We start from the raw sequence: 21,415 nt of genomic DNA on the forward strand, positions 1-21,415 counted from the left end.
GCAGGCTGCTGTTTCAGCGCTCCAGATGGCAGGGTGGGCAAGAGACCTTGTACTGGACTGTCACTCTGGCAGAGAATCTGCTTGGCATGCAGCAGGTCCAAGGTTCAAACCCCAATGGCATCACCAGTAGGGCTGGGGAGGGGAAAATATCCCACCTGAAACCTTGGAGAGCCATTGCTGCCAGTCAGTGTGGCCAGTACAGGGCTAGATGGACCAGTGGCCTGTCTCCATATAAGGCAGAGCTTCCTGTGTTTCTATTCCATTCAGCCCTTTTTTCAAAATCATGAGGACGGAAAGGTTCATAGCTCAATGGTAGAATGCCAGCTTTGGGTGCAGAAGGTCTGTTCAATCCTCACAAGCATCTTCAGGCAGGCCTGGGAAACGCTGAAACCCCGGAGAGGCGCTGCCAGTCCGTGCAGGCAATACTGAACCAGATGAACCAAGCACCTTCTTACATTCCTGCGCTCCAAGGAAGCCTCAGTTGCAGCCACCAGCCATCTTTTCAGAAGGGCAATTTCACTAGCAGCCAAGCCTTAATCTGTCTCCAGGCACTACACTTTGGAACACCCTGCCTATGGACGCCAGGCAGACACTTTCTCTGCCCTCTTTTCAGCGCCTGCTGAAAATGTTTTCCTTTAGTCGAGCCCGCCCAGATGTTTAGAAAGCTGGTGAGAGTTTATTTCTTGTTATTTTAACTCTTTGCAAGTCTTAAATTGCCATTAATTCTCCTTGCCGGTAACTTTCTAGTTTTCTCTCTTTCGTAAACTGCTCTTGAGTCTTTTTAAAAAATTTTTAAAAAGCAATCAAGCGATGTCTAAGTTATAGGAAACAAATAAATCAATACAAGTTAAACCTCCCTCCTGGACTCCAGGATTTGTGCTGCAACTTAACTTGGACCAAGGGGGGGCGGGGGACTGCGTCTCGCTTGGCCTAGTTTGCTGCAACAGACCGGCTGCCAAGGCGGTCGCTCGGTGCCCGGTGTGCTCTGCTTGGCAGGCCTGGTTGGTACAAACGCAGGAGGAAAAAATAATAAGCCAGTCCCCAGAGCAGGAGTGGAGGTGTTAACAGATGGAGCCGCTGGACCACGGGGAGGAGAGTTGACAGGCCAAAAGGCGCAGGTGGAGAGAGAGGAGGGCCCTAATCCATCATCTCATCCAGGCAGTTCCTTGGGGCATCGCCCACCTGCCTGCCTCCGAGACTTGGTGATGCTTTTGCTGCGCCAGCAAGTCTGGGATCCACAGCTCTGGGGCTGTTTGCTTCTGTCTGGTCCAGGGAACATCTGAAGAGCCCCCGCAGGATCAAGCCAAAGGCTGGTCTGACCCTGCAAACCTGTCTTGCCAAAGCAGCCAACCCAGTGCCTCGATGAGAAGCGGGGAGAAATTCAGTTTGGAGCGCATCTTAATGCACTACGCAAGCTGGAACACGGCAATCCCTACAGAATTCGCACTCTGAACTTTGCAATTCAGCTCCTCAATCAAAAAAATGGGTAGTGAAATGAATATAAACTGGAGGTTTTTAAATAGAGGTTGGATGGCCACCTGTCAGGGATTCTTTTAGCTGTGATTCCTGCATTGAGAGGGGGGTTGGGATAGATGACCACTGGGGGGCCCTTCCAACAGCACAATTCCATAATTCTGTATTAGGAGTGTGTGTGTGTGTGTGTGTGTGTGTGTGTGTGTGTGTGACAACGCACAGACCAAATGTTAAGACTGGGAAAATAAGAAACTCAAGAGAAACAAACAAACCTGACAGATTTGTCTGCCCCACAAGTAAGGCGCAAAGCCACCAGCCCTGACCTCTTTTGGTTCCCCAGCAATTTATACTCACTGCCTGCGCTCTTGGAGGTTTGGTCTAGCTGTCATGACCAGTAGGCCACTGATAGATTTTGCCCTCCCAAGAATTTGCCTCATTCTCCTTTTAAAGCCGTCTAAGCTGCCAGTCAGTGTCGACATTACTGAACTAGATAGCCCAACAGTCTGACTCAGTAGAAAGCTTCCTGTGTCCCTGTTTGAACCAGCCCTAAAGTCATAGAATCACTGTACTGTGCCAGCTGGGCCAACAGCCCAACTCCGTGTAAACAGCTTCCTCTCTTGTTACTGAGTGGCGTCCAAGCTGGGACTCTGGACTTTGTCCCTGCCCCTTGGCTCAGCTCCCCACAGCAAGGAGCAAAGCCCAGTCGGGGAGAAAGATCGGCCATGGCTACCCCAGAGACAGCTGGGCCCAGCCGCTTCTACGATGCCATCGTGGTGGGAGCAGGGATCCAGGGCACGTTTGCTGCCTACCACTTGGCGAAGAGGGGGCAGAAGACCCTCTTGCTGGAGCAGGTATGCCCCTTTGCAAACACCCACCCACAAACCCCTCCGAAAATGCTGCTACCGTCCCAAAGGCCGGGGGGTGGAGGCATTTTATCCCACATGGGCAGCCCCCTCCCTCATTGTACAATACCAGCACTCAGGAAGCTGCCCTAAGCCAGTTCAAACCACCAGTCTATTTGGCTCAGTATTGTTCACACTGGCCGGCAGCAGCGACTCTCTTCTCAATGGAAACAGCTCCCAGCTTTCTCTGATTTATGTCTAATTTATTTGGTCCTTGTGTGTGTTTCCCAAGGGAAGGGAGAATCAAGCGGATTCATTAACGCTGGGAATGGAGACCCTGTCACGCTCCAGATGGGGTTGAATTCTGGCTCCTGTCAGCACCCGCTCCCAGTCAGCATGACCAATGGTCAGGGACGATGAGGGCTGGGGTCTTACAGCGTCTGAGGATTCTAGGTTCCCTGTCCCACTTGAAAGCAATCTGTCTCTGGGACACCAGGTGCCACCTGTGTGAGTTCCTCTGGCACCAAGGGATGTTCAGCTTCCATGGCCCCAGGGTGCCAGGGAAACTCATGCTGCGTCCGGCTCCCATGGCCCCCGGGTGCCAAGGGAACTCATGCTGCGTCCGGCTCCCATGGCCCCAGGGTGCCAGGGAAACTCATGCTGTGTCCGGCTCCCATGGCCCCAGGGTGCCAGGGAAACTCATGCTGTGTCCGGCTCCCATGGCCCCAGGGTGCCAGGGAAACTCATGCTGCGTCCGGCTCCCATGGCCCCAGGGTGCCAGGGAAACTCATGCTGCGTCCGGCTCCCATGGCCCCAGGGTGCCAGGGAAACTCATGCTGCGTCCGGCTCCCATGGCCCCTGGGTGCCAGGGAAACTCATGCTGCGTCCGGCTCCCATGCCTCCCCTCATTCCTCCTCTTCAGTGGTGGTGGTGTCAAAAGGGGGGGGAGGGAAAGAGAAGATTTTTTTCAGAGTCCTCTCACTTGCTGCTTCAGTGCATCCCCACACCGGTTTATATATTTCATAACTTTAGCATCCCGCCTTTGTAAATAAAAAGTCCTTCAGGCCAGCTTACCTATTAACATGAGAGTACATCAGCTGTAGGGGACGCGGGTGGCGCTGTGGGTTAAACCACGGAGCCTAGGACTTGCCAATCAGAAGGTCAGCAGTTCGAATCCCCGCGACGGGGTGAGCTCCTGTTGCTCGGTCCCTGCTCCTGCCAACCTAGCAGTTCAAAAGCACATCAAGTGCAAGTAGATAAATAGGTACCGCTCCGGCGGGAAGGTAAACGGCGTTTCCGTGTGCTGGTCTGGTTCACCAGAAGCGGCTTAGTCCTGCTGGCCACATGACCCGGAAGCTGTACGCCAGCTCCCTCGGCCAGTAAAGCGAGATGAGCACCGCAACCCCAGAGTCGGTCACGACTGGACCTAATGGTCAGGGGTCCCTTTACCTTTACCTTACATCAGCTGTAACAGAATAAAATAGACCCCCTTCTGCTGGAACGCCAGAAGCTGCTATCTACTGAGTCAGACGACTGGGGTTTCAGACTGCCTCCTTCTCTTTCTCTTGCCCTACAAGTTCCCCCTGCCCCACACCCGAGGAAGCTCCCATGGACAGAGCCGAATCATCCGCAGCGCCTACCCCCAGGACTATTACACAGCCATGTTGGGAGAGGCCTATCGCCTCTGGGCAGAGCTGGAGGAAGAGGCAGGCACCAAACTCCACAGGTGAGGAGACTCTGGGCAGAAATGGGGGGGGACGCTGGGGGAGCGCTCTTGTGAGGAGGGGAAGCGGTGTCCGTCGGTGGTTGTGCTTCAAGCATATTTGAAATGGTATATAATGTATATGCACATATGTCTTTGCTTGTGTATTCATAGAATTGTGGGACCTCCAGGGGTCATCCATTCCAACCCTCTGCAATGCAGGAATCACAGCAGAGTGATAAACTGGTTCAGGCACTTGGCAAACTTGGCCCTCCAGATATTTTGGGACTACAACTCCTATCATCCCTGACCACTGCTCCTGTTGGCTATGGATGATAGGAGTTGTAGTCTCAAAACATCTGGAGGGCCAAGTTTGCCTATGCCTGAGCTGGCTCATCACAAGCATCGTCGAAGGAGCAGGCAGGGCCTTTTAACTGTGCATGTGGGTATTCCTGGGTGTACCTAAATTCCTGCATCCAGCGAGTGTTAAAAGCCAATCAAGCCAGGCCAGCTCTCTGTGTTCAGGTGATCACCTGGGTGATGGGACATTAAGAGAGCAAAGGAGAGGGGGCTCTGTGCCAGACGTCTCCCAGTTTGCAGTTAGTTAGAAGGACAAAAACCAGAGAGTTGAGTTGGCAGTAAAAGCAGCGAGCTGGAAAAACTGGAGAGGCAGAGCATGAGGTTTGATTCGAATCCAAGGCTGTGGCTGTGGGAGAAGCGAGACCCTTTTGGGGTGTTCATGCTGCGAACCCCTCCATCGCAGGCTCAGGTTGTGCCAATGAACCATATATACTAAAGACACCACAGGCTCCGCTGGCTGTGCCACATTCCCAAAAGGAATCACAAACCCTGGATCCCCGAAATCTCGCACCGCTCAGAGATTGAATGGTGTGCAATATTATACATTATTTTTTATATGGAACTGTTTCAACTCTCTATACATACAGCATTTTACTTGTTGATTCCAAATATGCAATTGCTTGATACGCTTTTTTTATTGCACTGTCAAAGGTCCTTGTTGAAATGATTCATCAGCAAAATAGGTCGGAACAGAGGACTCTGCCTTGCTCTTAAGTCCTCATGATAAATGTTCAAAATGGGAACAGAGGAATCGGTTTCCTAACGAGTCAGACCCCGGGTCCATCTCACTCAGGACAGGCTACTAACTACACTGACTGGAAGGGGGTTTCTTGCAGGGGGTCTCTCTCCAAGCCCAAGTCCAGAAGTACCACTGCCTTTCACCTTAAAACAACGCAAGGTTCTAGTCCTCATGACTCTCAGTGACTTAACTTGAGAGCTGCCTTATACCGAGACAGCACATTGTTCCTTCCAGTTCAGTATTGTCAGCACTGACTGGCAGCAGCTCTCCAGGATTTCAGGCAGGGAGTCTTCCCTAGATCTATCTGGAGATGCCATGGGGGATTGAAGCAAGGACTTCTGCATGCAAAGCAGATGTTCTGCCACTGCATTCTACATTCCCTCTCTCCAAAAGTAGCATATTTCCTCCCCCCCCCCACCCAGACCTGACTCTAGATCCCTCTTCCCCCCTCCTCCTGCCCCCCGACACGCTCCCTGCCCCACTGAGAGCCAAGACAGATTCCCCCTGTAATTTATGTGACTCTATAAAGGAAGCGCCATTAAGGAAATGCACGTCTAAATGATTTTTCATTTCGCCAGGGTCAGACGTAATAGACCCATCCATCTTGTTAGCGACAAGCCCAGGGAAGGGCTGGCACCGTCTCCCAGACGCCAGCTCTGTTCGTGAGGACCGGCTGGCAACGCCTCTCTAGGAAGCTGCCTCCATGAGCGGTTTCAGGGCGTTGGTTCACCTTGGCCAGTGTTGCCTGTTCTGACCGGCAGCAACTGCAGGGACGGAACCTTTCCCATTGTGTTTTGATGCAGGAGCAGGAAACCTCTGGGCCCAAGGGGCAAATACACCCCCCCGACCTCTGTATCCTGACCTCAGGCCACTCCCCAGGCCGCATTCCTCTTCACCAGCCTTGGGGGGTGACCTCAGATGGTCTCCAGCTCTTGATTCTATGCTGCGTCAAGAGAAGTCTAGTGTCCAGATTGAAGGCAGAGTGCCGCTCTAGTCTGCCTTGGTCAGGCCACACCTGGAGTCCTGTGTCCAGTTCTGGGCACCACAATTTAAGAAGGATGTCGACAAGCAGGAGGAGGGTGACCAAGATGATCAAGGGTCTGGAACCCAAGCCTGATGAGGAACAGTTGAAGGAGCTGGGTATGTTTAGCCTGGAAAAGAGGAGACTGAGAAGGAATGTGAGAGCTATCTTCAAATATCTGAAGGGCTGTTCCATGGGAGATGGAGCAGGTTTCTACTGCTCCAGAGGGTAAGACCCAAACTAATGGACTCCAATGTCAACATCCCAACTAAACATTAGAAAGACCTTTCTGACGGTAAGAGGTGTTTGGCCACCCTGGATGGCCACCTGCCAGGGATTCCTGCATTGCCGGGGGTTGGTCTAGATGGCCCTTGGGGTTCCCTTTCAACTCCCCAATTATATGATCCTAACCCCATAAGCTTCTTCCCCCCACCTGCCGAAAGCCAGGCTCCTCCAAGGTCACTCCAGCAGCTTCAACTGCAAACCCATCCTCTCTGCTTACAGGCAGACACCAATGTTGGTTCTGGGGCGCAAGGACAACCCTACGTTTCAGAGGTTCTGGGACGCCATGCAGCGCAACCACGTCCCCAGCGAAGCACTAACAGCAGAGAGCTTGGCCCAAAGATTCCCAGGAATCCACCTGCGTGGCGGAGAGGTGGCTGTGTGTGATCACACCGCCGGGATCTTGTTTGCTGACAAGGCGGTAAAAGCTGGCCAGGTAACAAGGGTGTGAAGAGAGAGAGAGAGAGAGAGAGAATTCATTCCAGTTCTTTTTCTTTTCACTCTTGCCTCTCGCACTCTCCCATTGCTCCCTCATCACCAGAACTCTTGACTGTAAGCTCCTTGCAGGCAGCGGCCTGTCTTCTTTACTTACACCAAAGCCAGAGGTGGAAAACCTTTTCTTTTCTTTCTTTTCTTTTATACATTTTTATTGGTTTTTTAACATATTAATTCCAACATTCATACAACACAACTTCTCATCTTATACAATATTTTAGGACTTCCGTCAACACCTCTAATGATTTTCCGTTCTTTCTCACTTATTATGCATTTTTAAATTTCCTATGACCTTTAATTATCCTTAACTTATAATTCTCCTCATTATCTTTTTTGCAATATTTCAAATAATACACCTTACAAAACTTCTTGCAAGGTGGAAAACCTTTTCTTTGGGGTAAAAAAGGTAAAGGGACCCCTGACCATTAGGTCCAGTCGTGGCCAGCTCTGGGGTTGCGGCGCTCATCTCGCTTTACTGGCCGAGGGAAACGGCGTACAGCTTCCGGGTCATGTGGCCAGCATGACTAAGCCTCTTCTGGCGCACCAGAGCTGCGCATGGAAACGCCGTTTACCTTCCCGCCAGAGCGGTACCCATTTATCTACTTGCACTTTGAGGTGCTTTTGAACTGCTAGGTTGGCAGGAGCTGGGACCGAACAATGGGAGCTCACCCCGTCATGGGGATTCGAACCACGACCTTCTAATCAGCAAGACCTAGGCTCTGTGGTTTAACCCAGAGCGCCACCTGCGTCCCTAGCAATCCGCATTCTTTTGGGTGGCGGGGGGCAAAGGCCATGCAACCTCATTGGGCAGGGTCAGAGACACAGTCACACACTCTTAGCTAATGACGGGAGGGGGCAGAGCCTGACCCAAATATCTCCCCCCCCAAATGACCACTCTCCCCACTTTCCCCTCTAGGACCAGTTCCAACGCTATGGAGGGACCGTCCGTGATGGAGAGAAGGTCCACGGGATCCTTCCTGGGACCGTGATCAAAGTGACCACCAGCCAAGGGGAGTATCGTGCCAAACACCTCGTAGTGACCGCAGGAGCCTGGGCCAACCGCCTCCTGGCCCCGTTGGAGCTGCAACTGCCTCTCCAGGTAAGCAGCAGCCCCTGACATGTCGTCCCACCCAAAGCCGGCCAGAAAGAAGGCAGATGGCAAGAAGAAGCCCCCTTTTATGTTGTGGTTCCCTCCTCCCTCCAGCCTCTGCGTATCACTGTCTGCTACTGGAGGGCAAAAGCTGGGAGCCCCCCAAGCCTCCTGGAGAAGCTGCCTGCCTTCCTCGGGATCAACCTGAACGGGGAGAAGCGAGATCTCTATGGGCTGCCGGCTGGCGAGTACCCGGGTCTTGTCAAGGTGAGAGGAAGGGGCCGGGTGGCGGTGGGGAAGGAGGCGAGATCAGGGACACAAAGGCAGTCGGCAGAGGCTTCCCAATTCTCCACATTTCTGCATCCGTTTTTCGTGCATTTGCTTCTAAATTTTGGCATTTCCGTGCAGATTTCTCTTATGCACACTCTAGCAGGTTATTGCCTTATTATTTATTAAATTTATATACCATCCGAAGACATCAGAGCAGTTCACAAAATAGCATGCATCCCTCAGTTTATGCTCCTTGACTGGAAAACTCATGGGTAGGTAACCTAGGGCCTTGGGGGCCCAATTGCCTTATAAATCTGGCCCACGGACGGTCAAGGAATCAGCGTGTTTTTACATGAGTAGAATGTGTCCTTTTATTTAAAATGCATCTCTGGGTTATTTGTGGGGCATAGGAATTCGTTCATCCCCCCCAAAGAAATATAGTCCGGCCCCCCACAAGGTCTGAGGGACAGTGGACCGGCCCCCTGCTGAAAAAGTTTGCTGACCCCTGGGAAAACTGCACTGCAAAACTCAAGTGTGGATTTCGAGGGATGGCTGCTGTTTCCATAGACTCCAAGAGCTGTAGAGTTTGAAGGGACCCCCACAGCCATCTAGTCCAGCCCCAGGAATCTCAGCTAAACAATGCCTGACAGATGGTGATCTGGCCTCCATTTAAAACCTTTCAAGGAAGGAGAGCCCGCCCTTATCCCAGCTAGTCCGTTCCACTGTCAAACAGCTCTTGCCATCAGAAAGTTCTTCCTAATGTTTAATGGCTCTAAGGTATTTTTTTCTACAATCAAGCAGTATATGAATTGTATGAAATAAGTTAAATCAATGCTGGAAACTCATTTCCTGCAATATGAATTCATTGGTTTGGGTTCTGGAGCAGCGGAGAGGAAGGTCTGTGCATTGTTCTGGAAAGTGTGAATCAGGAAAGTTCTCCTTTCAATGCGAACTGGATTGAATTTCTGCCCCAGGTCAGTCTTACCACTGTGTTGTTGTTGTTGTTGTTGTTGTTTAGTCGTTTAGTCGTGTCCGCCTCTTCGTGACCCCCTGGACCAGAGCATGCCAGGCACTCCTGTCTTTCACTGCTTCCCGCAGTTTGGTCAAACTCATGCTGGTAGCTTCGAGAACACTGTCCCACCATCTCGTCCTCTGTCACCCCCTTCTCCTTGTGCCCTCCATCTTTCCCAGCATCAGGGTCTTTTCCAGGGAGTCTTCTCTTCTCATGAGGTGGCCAAAGTACTGGAGCCTCAGCTTCAGGATCTGTCCTTCCAGTGAGCACTCAGGGCTGATTTCCTTCAGAATGGATAGGTTTGATCTTCTTGCAGTCCATGGGACTCTCAAGAGTCTCCTCCAGCACCAGAATGTTGGGGGTCAATTTCGTCCGGGGGTCCGGCACACTTCCTCTGCGCTCTGGTCTTCCCCCCTGGGACCTTTGACTCAGCAGAGCTTGTAAAACACAGCGGAACAGAAGCTTGAACGTTCTTCGTGCGAAGGCAATAACTCAGGCTGAAACGCAGCAGTCTCCTTATCTTAAAGTCTTTATTCCTTAGCAAAACACAACAGCTATAAATCTCCTGCCTGGCGACAGTTCGCCCATCTTGCTTGCTCTCCACGGAGCTAACACGCACACTGAAAGAACACAGTAAACCACTCCCTTCAGTGTTCTAAGCCCGCCCTCAGAATGTGAGGCGTCATCACTCAGAACTCTTAACCCTGTAAGTTCTGAGCCTCTCCTAACACCCCCTCTCGAATCACGTTCTGAGAGGACCTCTGAGTGTTCAACACCTTCCCCATTGCCTTCCGCCCCTTCCTGGCATCGTTGTTAGGCACCTGTTGAACCTCACAAACCTCAGGTTCGCACTGTGCGAAACCAACCCACGCATTTGTGACCTGAAACCTCTCAGGTGGAATTCCCTTTGTAGCCCGCGATGACCGCCTGGGCACAAACTGGGGTGCTCCTTTTGACCCACTGGGGCCAGCATGTGCGTCTTCCTCATCAGAAGACTCCCCCTCTGACTTGACACGTCTGTGAGCTTTCTCCATTATGCGCACAGGAGATGAGGGCTCACTCTTGGACACTCCCTTAACAACCTGTGGAGACGCCCTACTCTGTTCAGGGGTCTGGTCTCCACCAGCAGGTTCAGGCTCTGGCTCTCCTTCCTCCTCAGAGTCAGACAGACAATCTGAGTGAACGTCAGAGCGCGCTTTGCGCCTTGCCCAACCATCCTGCTCAAAGAACTCAGCCTGTTTACTGACCAGAAGCTTGGTCTGATCACCTTCTGGGTATGCGAATCTCCACCCTTTTGTCGCAGGCTCATATCCACAGAAGATCATTTCCTGGTACCTTGGGCCACCCTCCTGCTGCAGAAACTTTGGTACAGGCACTATGGCTCTGCTACCAAAAGTGCGAAAGAAATGCACAAGCGGCTTCTGCCGATGAAGCAGGAAATACGGGGTGTCACCTACCACTGCATTGTAGCACCTGTTCATCGTGAAATTGGCTGTCTTTACCGCCTCCCCCCAGAAACTTTGAGGCAAACCAGAGTCATCCAGTAGAATCTCTGATGCTCGAACCAGAGCTTTACTCCTAAGCTCTGCCACGCCACTCTCCTGAGGAGAAGTCACCTTGTGACGTATCCCCCTCTGGCGAAAGAAACCCTTTAGAGCAGACCCAGTGACCTCTGAACCTCAGTCGCATTTGAACCCCTGCACCTTGGTGGAGAACCTTAGTTCCACCTCTGCAACCCAATCTTTGATCAGTTGCGTTGTCTCCTCCTTAGTTTTCAGCGTGAACGCCCATGCGTTCCGCGTATAATCATCTGTCAGCACCATCAGCCACTTGGCCTTGCCCAGACTTGGCTGTGGCATATCAGAAAGGTCTGCATGCACAAGCTCAAAAGGCTTTGTGGTTACCCTCTCCACTCTGGGATAACTGCATCCATTGCTCTTGGCTTTTCTACAAGCCCTGCAATTTAGGGTTGCACCACATTCTCTTACCTTGCACCCTTTGGTGCATTCTGATAACATCTGAACGTCCTCACAGGACCCATGTGACATTCTCTTGTGCCACACGCAAGCACACGACACATGAGTGTTCCCCACTCCCTTTTCCTCCAGTGGAGTTTCCAGAACAAAGAGGTTGTTCTGATTTTTCTCAACACGTGCCAGTTGCTTCCCCCCTCTGGAAATTGTACAGACATTGTTTTCAAAACTCACTGAATATCCCTCCTGTAAAAGGCACGGTACAGATAGCAGGCAATGTTTTATCTCAGGGAGAACATAAACCTTCAATTCAGCCTGTAAAAAAGAGACAAACATGTTAGAAACATGGGTTACACGTCCCTGTGAACCTGTAGCAAATTTAACTGTTTTCTCAGTTGAAACAGCCTTGCAGTTCAACATTTGTCCATCAGGTGGCGCTGTTACCAAATGGGCATTCGCAGCCGAGTCAACAACCCAACGTAGGACTCTCCCCCCTCCGGAGTTGTCCTTCTTTGTTGCCTTAGCAACTGACTTCCTGCTGCCCCCGACCTTGGGGCTCTCGCTGCAGGTGGTGTTCTCCAAAACAGCCATCGAAGCAGTCAGCTGATAAGCCTTCCCACGCCTGCTCCCTCTGTTGGCATGGAAACCCGGCTGGTTCCCATGGGAAGCGACCTTGGACACATCCTGCCCTGTCTCCCTTGCTCTCTGTGGGCAGTTGCGACGCAGGTGTTCAGCCGAGGCACAAACAAAACATCTCCGAGTGGAAAACTTTGCAAACTTGCCTTTGGTCTTCTCTGCCCCCCCAACCTTTCCAGCAGCACTCCTCCTTGAGGCTTTCCTGCCGTTGGGAAAATGGCCTTTGGCTTCTGCTGTGGTTTCTCTGCAAACCCCCTCCAGCTCCTGCCAAACAGCCTGGGCACTCTCAAGACCCTTGGAATGGCCTGCACCCCCATTCTCTGGTGCAAAGCTCTTCTCTTCTCCCAGCCGCTCTGCAGCCTGCAGCTCACGTGTAGGGGCATTCCGGCAGCCCTCCAACACAGTCCCAGCCCCCTCTGGGCCTTCTGGGCGTCCCTCAGCCCCTCCTGGGCTTCCAGCCCCCTCTGGGCTGCTTGGGCGTCCCCCAGCCCCTCTTGGGCTTGGTGCCTCCTCAGAGCAATTCTCAGCCCCCTCTGGCCTGGCTCCCACTGCCTTCTTCAGTGCCTGCCTTCTCCCGGCCCAGGGCTTGCTCCCGTCCACCTTATCAAAAGGAATTGACGTCTTCTGGCTGTCTGCCATCTCTCCCCCGGGGCCCGGCCTACTTACGAGTACTTCCCGGTCCGGCAGACCTCAGCTCCTCCCAGCAAACTCCTGGCTGGCTCCAGCTACTCCTTAGCTGGGCTTTGGCTGCTGGCCTCTCACACGCACGAACGTTGCTTATCTTTATTGCTGATCTCCATAACCTGTTGGGGGTCAATTTCGTCCGGGGGTCCGGCACACTTCCTCTGCGCTCTGGTCTTCCCCCCTGGGACCTTTGACTCAGCAGAGCTTGTAAAACACAGCGGAACAGAAGCTTGAACGTTCTTCGTGCGAAGGCAATAACTCAGGCTGAAACGCAGCAGTCTCCTTATCTTAAAGTCTTTATTCCTTAGCAAAACACAACAGCTATAAATCTCCTGCCTGGCGACAGTTCGCCCATCTTGCTTGCTCTCCACGGAGCTAACACGCACACTGAAAGAACACAGTAAACCACTCCCTTCAGTGTTCTAAGCCCGCCCTCAGAATGTGAGGCGTCATCACTCAGAACTCTTAACCCTGTAAGTTCTGAGCCTCTCCTAACACAGAATTCAAAAGCATCAATTCTTCGGTGATCAGCCTTCTTTCTGGTCCAGCTCTCACTTCTATACATCACTACTGGGAAAACCACGGCTTTAACTATACGGACCTTTGTTGGCAAGGTGATGTCTCTGCTTTTTAAGATGCTGTCTAGGTTTGTCATTGCTTTTCTCCCAATAAGTAGGCATCTTTTACCTCTGTCTCTTACCTCTGTAGCTACCTTAAAATGAGAAAGACCATTGGCTGACTCGCCATCTAGCTAAGGGCTGCCCACACTGACTGGCAGCAGCTCTCCAGGACTCCAGGCAGGGGTCTTCCTTGGCCCTAACTGGAGATGCCTGGAATTCAACCTGTCACCTCCTGACTGCTGCCCTGTGGATCTGCAGCCTGGCTCTCCCCCTGCCTTCCACAGGTCTGCTACCATTACGGCACCCCTGTGGACCCCGACCATCCCGACCAGCCAGGCTCTTCCGCTCCTGACCTCCGCATCCTACAGGATTTTGTGAGCAAGTATCTGCCAGGGCTTGAACCCGAGCCAGCTGTTCAGGAGCGTTGCATGTATACGGTAAGCACCATCAAAAGCTCTGCCACCCACCAACAGCCCATTCAATGACCAAGGAGGTTATTCATTTATTTATAAAAAAATATGTGTATGCCCTGCGTGATTAAAAAGCAAAACAAAGCAGTTTGCAGAAATGAAAACATAAAACCATACAAGATCAGGCGTTAAAAGCAGACCTCAATTAACCACTGTGAAAGGATATGCTATTAATTGTCTGCACAGGCCTGGTGGTTTGCAGCAGGCATTTAAAAGTTGGCAAGGCAGGTGCCTGCTGAATTTCCAGTGGCAGAGAGTTCCGCAGGACTGTACCAACACCAATAAAGGCTCGGTTTCTCATCGAGGTCAACCGAGCCTCACCAACTCCATGGATGACCAACGACGTTCCTGCAGGGATCAAATTGGGATAAAAGGGTTCAGGAGGTCCCTGAGTTGTCTTGGACCTAAATTGATCAGGGTTTTATAAATTAATGGAATAACCCCAAAACCTGATTGGTAGTAGATGGGCAGCCAGTGCAGCTGTTTTAGCAAGGGTCCACATGCCCTCCTTCTATCAACTCCCCTCCTGGTCTTTGAGCTGAATTATTTCCTGAATACGGTGGAGGAGACTTTAGATGTTTCTAGAGAGACGCTTCTCACACTTCTCTCTCCCATCATTCTCGGATCGCCATATGAAAATTGACTGGCAGGAGGCTCATTCCGGACCGGTGATGGAAGCACTTCTTCAAATGATGTATAATTAAACGCACGGTCCTCACTTCAGAGTGATTGCCAGAGGCCCAGAGAGCTTTTCAAAATGGAAACAGACAAAAAAAAAACCCCCACAAAAGCGAGGACTATCAGGAGCTATTATCCCCCCTTGAGAGATGGAGCCTCCATAGTCAAGGGGCAGTCTACCTTGGAGTGACGGGCGCTGGGGACAAAGCAATCCATCATGCCTGGGCCATTAAGTGTTCCGGAGGGATCTGGATTAGACAATACCAGCCACAGAGCAATCCTTATGTTGGCTGGAGTTTTGCCAGGAACAGAAATGGGGGCAGTCCAATTAAGTTTGGTAGGGGGTCATTATTCACAGAAGCTGGGAGACCAGGGAGGGAGAGACTGCAGTGAGAAGCTGAGGATCCAGTCTAAAACTCCAGCTAGACTAGACGAAGCAGGCTGGGATGGGGGAGACACGAGAAGCAGGGTTGCCAACTTTCCCCTTTGCCTCTGCTCCAAAGCATGTAGCAAGCAGCAGCCCGACACAGAGGAAATTCAAACAGATGGGAGCTTTTTTTCTGGCCCGGAAAGATGTGATGAGCAAAGCTCCCCTCTTCCGTTTCTGCAGTTAAAGGTGGAGGAGCAGAGCCACGTTTCCGCTCCTAAAAAGTTGGCAACCTGATTTCGAGTGGAAGCAGATGGGGAGAAGGACCCGGGGCTGGAAAGAGCAGATGGAGAAGGTTGGAGAGGCAGCATCTCTTGGCAAGGAGGCTCCCCTATGCCTTTGAGACCTCCCCCCCCAAAAAGTACCCCTGCCAAAATCTTGTGCACTGCGCACATGGTCACCATGTCTGGGACTGATGGCTGCACTTTCCACCAGCTAATTCATCAAATCAAAGAGATTTGAGAGCTCCCAGCAATGGAAGGTTTATGTATGTATGGGTGGTGCTGTGGGTTAAACCACAGAGCCTAGGACCTGCCAATCAGAAGGTCGGCAGTTCGAATCCCCGCGACGGGGTGAGCTCCCGTTGCTCGGTCCCTGCTCCTGCCAACCTAGCAGTTCGAAAGCACATGAAAGTGCAAGTAGATAAATACCGTATTTTTCGCTCTATAACACGCACCCGACCATAACACGCACGTAGTTTTTAGAGGAGGAAAACAAGAAAAAAAATATTCTAAGCGAAACAGTGGATGTATGATTTTTGTGGTTCATGCTGTGGCCACAGACATGTGATCTGATGGTGAGTTTGGAGTAGCCCAATGCAAAAATCCTGTGGATCCATGCTTTGTAACCACGTTTTTGCACCACTGCGGCCCCAGGCAACAGTGGGTGCGTGATTTTTTTGGTGCAAGATGTAGCCATGGACATGCTATGCGATCTGATGGTGAATTTGGGGTGACCCAGTGCAAAAATCCTGAGGATCCATGTGGATCCGTGCTTTGTAACCACATTTTAAGTGGGGAGGGAAGGAAAAGCACTCAAGGGACAAGGAGCACGCGTGGGGTGGGTGGAGAAGGATGCTGCTAATAATGAAGAAGAGGGGTATAAGGGGAGAAGGCTCCTCTCCTCTCCCGCTTTGCTCCTTTAAAGCAAGCAGGCTCTGCTTTTCTCCCTCCTCCCCGCTCATCCCCGGCTTAGCGAGCTGAAAAACTTTGCTGCTATTTAGCGAGCTGAGTGGGGAGGAGAGAGGGACAGAGAGCCTGCTTGCTTTAAAGGAACCAACCGGACAGGAGCCGCTTACACGCTCCTCTCCTCTCCTGCTTTGCTCCTTTAAAGCAAGCAGGCTCTCTGTCCCTCTCTCCTCCCCACTCAGTGGCTCTTCTCCCGCTTTGCTGTTTCAAAGCGAGCCACAGAGGAGGGAAGGAAGGGGAACCATGGATCCTCTGCTCACGACTGCAGCAGATCCTCCCGCCATCCGTAGGCATTCACTCCATAACACGCACAGACATTTCCCCTTACTTTCTTGGAGGAAAAAAGTGAGTGTTATGGTGCAAAAAATACGGTAGGTACCGCTCTGGCGGGAAGGTAAACGGCATTTCCGTGCGCTGCTCTGGTTCGCCAGAAGCGGCTTAGTCATGCTGGCCACATGACCCGGAAGCTGTACGCCGGCTCCCTCGGCCAGTCAAGCGAGATGAGCGCCGCAACCCCAGAGTCGTCCAAGACTGGACCTCATGGTCAGGGGTCCCTTTACCTTTACTGTATGTATGTATGTATGTATGTATGTCTTAACATAGATTGATTTTTCTTTTCTTTCTCATCACCACCGCCTCCTCAGAACACCCCAGATGAGGACTTTGTGTTAGATCGCCACCCACGTTTTAGAAATATTGCCATCGGGGCAGGATTTTCAGGTAAGGAACGGAGAACGGCAAGAAGGTGCTCTTCCTGAAACTCTGGGGAGCTGCTGCCAGTCAGTGAAGACAATACTGAGCTAAATGGACCAACGGTTTGATTCAGTATAAGGCAGCTTTCTAATTTGGGACATTTTAACTTGGAGAAAAAGCAAGTAAGATGCGACAGGATAGAAGAGTTTAGAACTATGCAGGGCCTGAGGAAAGTGGACCGAGAAAAGCTGCTCTCTCTCTCTTGTAACACAAGAACTCAGGGACATCCGATGATGCTGAATGCTGGAAGATTCAGGACAGAGGAAAGGAAAGGACTTATTTTAAACTATGGAACTCCCTGCCACAGGAGGCAGCAATGACCACCAACCTGAATGGCTTTAAAAGAGGAATGGGCACTGAGGTCCAGGGGCGAGGGCCTTCTGGCTGTTCCCTCACTGCAAGAAGCCAAGTTACAGGGAACCAGGCAGAGGGCCTTCTCGGTAGTGGCGCCCGCCCTGTGGAACACCCTCCCACCAGATGTCAAAGAGAAAAATAACTACCAAACTTTTAGAAGACATCTGAAGGCAGCCCTGTTTAGGGAAGCTTTTAATGCTTAATATGTTATTGTATTTTAGTGTTTTGTTGGAAGCCGCCCAGAGTGGCTGGGGAAACCCAGCCAGATGGGTGGGGTATAAATAAATAATAATAATTATTATTATTATTATTATTACTACTACTACTACTACTACTACTATTACTATCTGCCTCCAGAGTTGGAAGCAGCAATTTCCAATTAAAGGCCCTTGGTCGGTCACTGTGAGAACAGGATGCTGGGCTAGACAGGGCCATGGGCCTGATCCAGTGGCCCCTTTGCATTTATTTAATTTATTTATTTATCAAATTTGCATACTGCCCTTCCTCCGAAGACCACGGGGCAGTTCTTGCGTTCTTAGAACAAAAATCCAAACGGGGAAGGAACATAGCAGTCTGCTCTCTACTGAGCCAGAGCTTCAGTCTGCCTAACTCAGTTATCATCCCTACACTGGCTGGCAGAAATGGAATCCAGGGTTTCATGCCGGGAGTCTCTCCCAGTCCTGCCTGGAGACATGTCTGGGATTGAACCCGGCACGTTCTGCATGCAAGGCAGATGTGGAGCCGCGATCCGCAAGAAGCTGGCGAAGAGGGTTCGACGGTTGGTCTATCTTGCTTGGCGTTGTCTACACCGATGGCAGCAGCTGGGTGTCCACATCTGTTCTCACTTCCATCTCTCTTCCGCAGGTCACGGGTTCAAGTTTGCCCCTGTTGTTGGGAAGATCCTTTGCCAGCTGAGCTTGGGTGAGGAGCCCTCTTACGACCTGGTCCCGTTTCAGATCAGCCGCTTCTCATCCCAGCTTAAGGCCCCCTTGTAAACCCCCAAATTGACAGGAGGTGGGAAGAAATGGATGTCCCTTACTCATCTTCCAACTTAGAAATTAGAAATCTCAGGAAACCCTGGTCGGCTGTGTGTATGTGAACAACTCCTAAGAAATAATTTCTTTTTGAATGAGCGAAAGCTTGCTGCTATTTCCCCCTTTTTTCTTTAACGCAAGAGCAAAATCCACGGCATTAGCAAATAATAACAAGGCTGTTGGGAAGAGTTCAGTATTTTCAGTGTAATAAAGTTTAACTCATTGGCCAGATATATGGAAAGTACTGAAGCTTTTAACTGTACGAGACAGTTTCTGTCCAAATAACATGCTTGCTTTCTGTTGAAAACAAAATTTGTGGTTTCTATTTTTGACTTTCCTTTTTTCACCTACTCCTCAGATTGGGGGGGAATCCCTCACGAAGATACATGTGCTTAGACAGCATTGGAGGAGCAATTTTCAACTCCTCATTTTATTCTCCAGCTACGGTCTTTAGGGAAGAAAGATAACTGTGGGGTTGATGGATATGGGCACTTCAAGACTAACACTCTTTTTAGGTGGGATTCAATCACGGAGCTGCAATTCCAGGTAGCGCAGCAAAGGCTGGGGTCGTGGGAACTGTGCTTTGCAAAGGGTGCCAGGAACTCCAGCTCCGCAAGGGGCAAGCTACAGTTCCCGGGATTCCTGGGGTGAAGTAATGTGCTTTGAATGCAGGCTGCATCCTCTTAACTTCCCCACAAATGAGTCAGAATGAATACTCAACCAATGGGTTGATGGAAACAAACAACAGCAGAAGTATCACAAAATGGAAAGGGATCTGGGGTGGTCACCAAGACCCACATCCCAACAAGGCTGTCCCAAATGGGCAGGGTCTGGGATTTTGTACATGAGCAAATCTCTCCTCTTTGTGTTGTGGCATCATAAACACTGATGTGCATGTTTGACACCAGCTGTCAATCTGCAAAGAACAAGGACCACAAAGAACCCTGGAGGTTCTCTCTCATGGTACTATTCCTTGCGATGTTGGCCTTGGACGTTGTCTTACGTTAGTCTAACTCCATGAATGCATAGCTGTCAACTTTTCCCTTTTCTTGCGAGGAATCCTATTCGGAATAAGGGAATTTCCCTTTTAAAAAAGGGAAACGTTGACAGCTACGCATGAAGTCCAATTTTCATCTTTTAAAAACCAGCCAAGTCATTTGTTGTTGTTTAATCGTTTAGATGTGTCCGACTCTTCATGACCCCCTGGACCAGAGCACGCCAGGCACTCCTGTCTTCCACTGCCTCCCACAGTTTGGTCAAACTCACGCTGGTAGCTTCAAGAACACTGTCCAACCATCTCGTCCTCTGTCGTCCCCTTCTCCTTGTGCCCTCCATCTTTCCCAACATCAGGGTCTTTTCCAGGGAGTCTTCTCTTCTCATGAGGCGGTCAAAGTCTTGGAGCCTCAGCTTCAGGATCTGTCCTTCCAGTGAGCACTCAGGGCTGATTTCCTTCAGAATGGAGAGGTTTGATCTTCTTGCAGTCCATGGGACTCTCAAGAGTCTCCTCCAGCACCAGAATTCAAAAGCATCAATTCTTCGGCGATCAGCCTTCTTTCTGGTCCAGCTCTCACTTCCATACATCACTACTGGGAAAACCATGGCTTTAACTATACGGACCTTTGTTGACAAGGTGATGTCTTGCATAGCTGTCAACTTTTCCCTTTTCTTGCAAGGAATCCTATTCGGAATAAGGGAATTTCCCTTAAAAAAAGGAAAACATTGACAGCTATGCATGAATGTCCAATTTTCATGTTTTAAAAACCAGCCAAGTCACTAGTCCCTGGTTTTTAAAAGATGAAAGTTGGACATTGATTGGACGGTGATGTCAAGTCAAAGATGCAGACGGGATTCTACCCAATTCCTCACGAAGAAGCCCAGGTCCCATTTGGGGGCTTCCTTTTGGGGGATATCTGGTTGGCCACTGTGAATATGGGATGCTGGACTAGATGAGCCCCCCCCCCACTTTGGCCTGATCCTGCAGGCGCTTCATATGTTCAGCCAAACTCTCCTTATAACAGATGGACTGAGAACAGGGATTGTCCCTCAGCCCCGAAGTCCCTGCCACATTAGTGCCACTCACAGCCGAACAATAAACTCTTAAAAGAGAAGTCATTTCACATTCTGATTCATTTAAAAGAAAAGAAAGAAGATGGAAAGAGATGAAGCCTCGTGGGCTAAGAAACCACTCTCCACCCCCCACCCCCTCCACACACACACTTCGCAGAGTCAAGCGAAATGTTTTAAAGTTAAATGTGCCATTTTATTATCATCAGATAGCTTAGCTTAATAGAGGCGCATTACCAGCACGCAGACATTATGGCCCCGGGCCAGAGAGGGGGAAGCTTCTCCCCTCTCAAGTGCCTTGGCAAAATTGACTCGGCTGGGGCAGGGGGGAGCTGAGAAGTCTTAGGAAAACCGCACAATTGCTGCGCATCCTTGCACACTCGCTGCGCAATCCGGTGTGTGCTGCAGTGGCAGGTAAACAGGTTTGTGCAATATCTAAGGATGACTGTGTGTACCCTCACATGTACTCTCTGTCTCTCTTACACACACACACACACACTCCCTCCCTCCTGATTTAGAAGGTGATTGGGCCGGATCTGGCCCCCAGGCCTTAGTTTGCCTACCCATAGGTTAGACCAGGGGTAGGCAAACTAAGGCCCGGGGGCCAGATGCGACTCAATCGCCTTCTAAATCCAGCCCGCGGACGGTCTGGGAATCAGCGTGTTTTTACATGAGTAGAATGTGTCCTTTTATTTAAAATGCACCTCTGGGTTATTTGTGGGGCATAGGAATTCGTTCATTCCCCCCCCCCCAAAAAAATATAGTCCGGCCCCCCACAAGGTCTGAGGGATGGTGGACTAGCCCACGGCTGAAAAAGGTTGCTGACCCCTGGGTTAGACTCTAGCTGTCTAGCAGAAGAGGCTACAGAAACCCTCCAAACCAGTTCCTTTCTTAAGGTAATAGCTTTGGCCAGTAGTTAAGTGCCTTCATCAACATCCCAAAAGAATGAGCGCTGGCCTAGCTTCTAGGTAGGAGAGTAGCCAGGAAGTTGTGTGTGAGATGAGCTGCAAGCAAGCTGGAAGCTGGAGACAGAGACCTGCTTGCTCCGTTCTGGATCCAAAAACTGTGAATCATGGAGAAGCAAGATCTTTGGGCGTGCGAATGTTGAACCCCTCCATTTTATGCTCAGACTTTTAAAAAGTCCCATATGCTCAAAGAATTTGCGCCTGTTCATTGGGGGAGATAGGAAGCCCAGAGCACTTGTTCTTTAGATGTCCCTTTTATGAAGAGGCACGTAGTAAGACCATTG

At 50.8% G+C, this 21,415-nt stretch overlaps 1 protein-coding gene across 1 annotated transcript; it reads left to right on the forward strand.

Annotated features, from left to right (window-relative positions):
- The first annotated feature begins 2,149 nt into the window (after positions 1 to 2,149).
- On the forward strand, positions 2,150 to 18,414 carry PIPOX (pipecolic acid and sarcosine oxidase). Its single transcript, XM_053367614.1, has 8 exons — positions 2,150 to 2,324; positions 3,893 to 4,041; positions 6,642 to 6,855; positions 7,831 to 8,013; positions 8,119 to 8,271; positions 13,484 to 13,636; positions 16,606 to 16,681; positions 17,933 to 18,414. The coding sequence occupies exons 1-8, from the start codon at positions 2,196 to 2,198 to the stop codon at positions 18,061 to 18,063; spliced, it is 1,188 nt and encodes a 395-aa protein (XP_053223589.1). The 5' UTR covers positions 2,150 to 2,195; the 3' UTR covers positions 18,064 to 18,414.
- Positions 18,415 to 21,415: the final 3,001 nt, after the last annotated feature.

The sequence above is a fragment of the Podarcis raffonei genome, chromosome 15, assembly GCF_027172205.1.
Source record: "Podarcis raffonei isolate rPodRaf1 chromosome 15, rPodRaf1.pri, whole genome shotgun sequence".
NCBI lineage: Eukaryota > Metazoa > Chordata > Lepidosauria > Squamata > Lacertidae > Podarcis > Podarcis raffonei.

Bases quoted from the DNA above. Each gene is read 5' to 3' on its own strand.
- PIPOX (XM_053367614.1), top strand. From the start codon at position 2,196: ATGGCTACCCCAGAGACAGCTGGGCCCAGCCGCTTCTACGATGCCATC. The intron at 2,325-3,892 runs GTATGCCCCTTT...TTGCCCTACAAG, and splicing joins AGACCCTCTTGCTGGAGCAG to TTCCCCCTGCCCCACACCCG. The intron at 8,014-8,118 runs GTAAGCAGCAGC...TCCTCCCTCCAG, and splicing joins AGCTGCAACTGCCTCTCCAG to CCTCTGCGTATCACTGTCTG.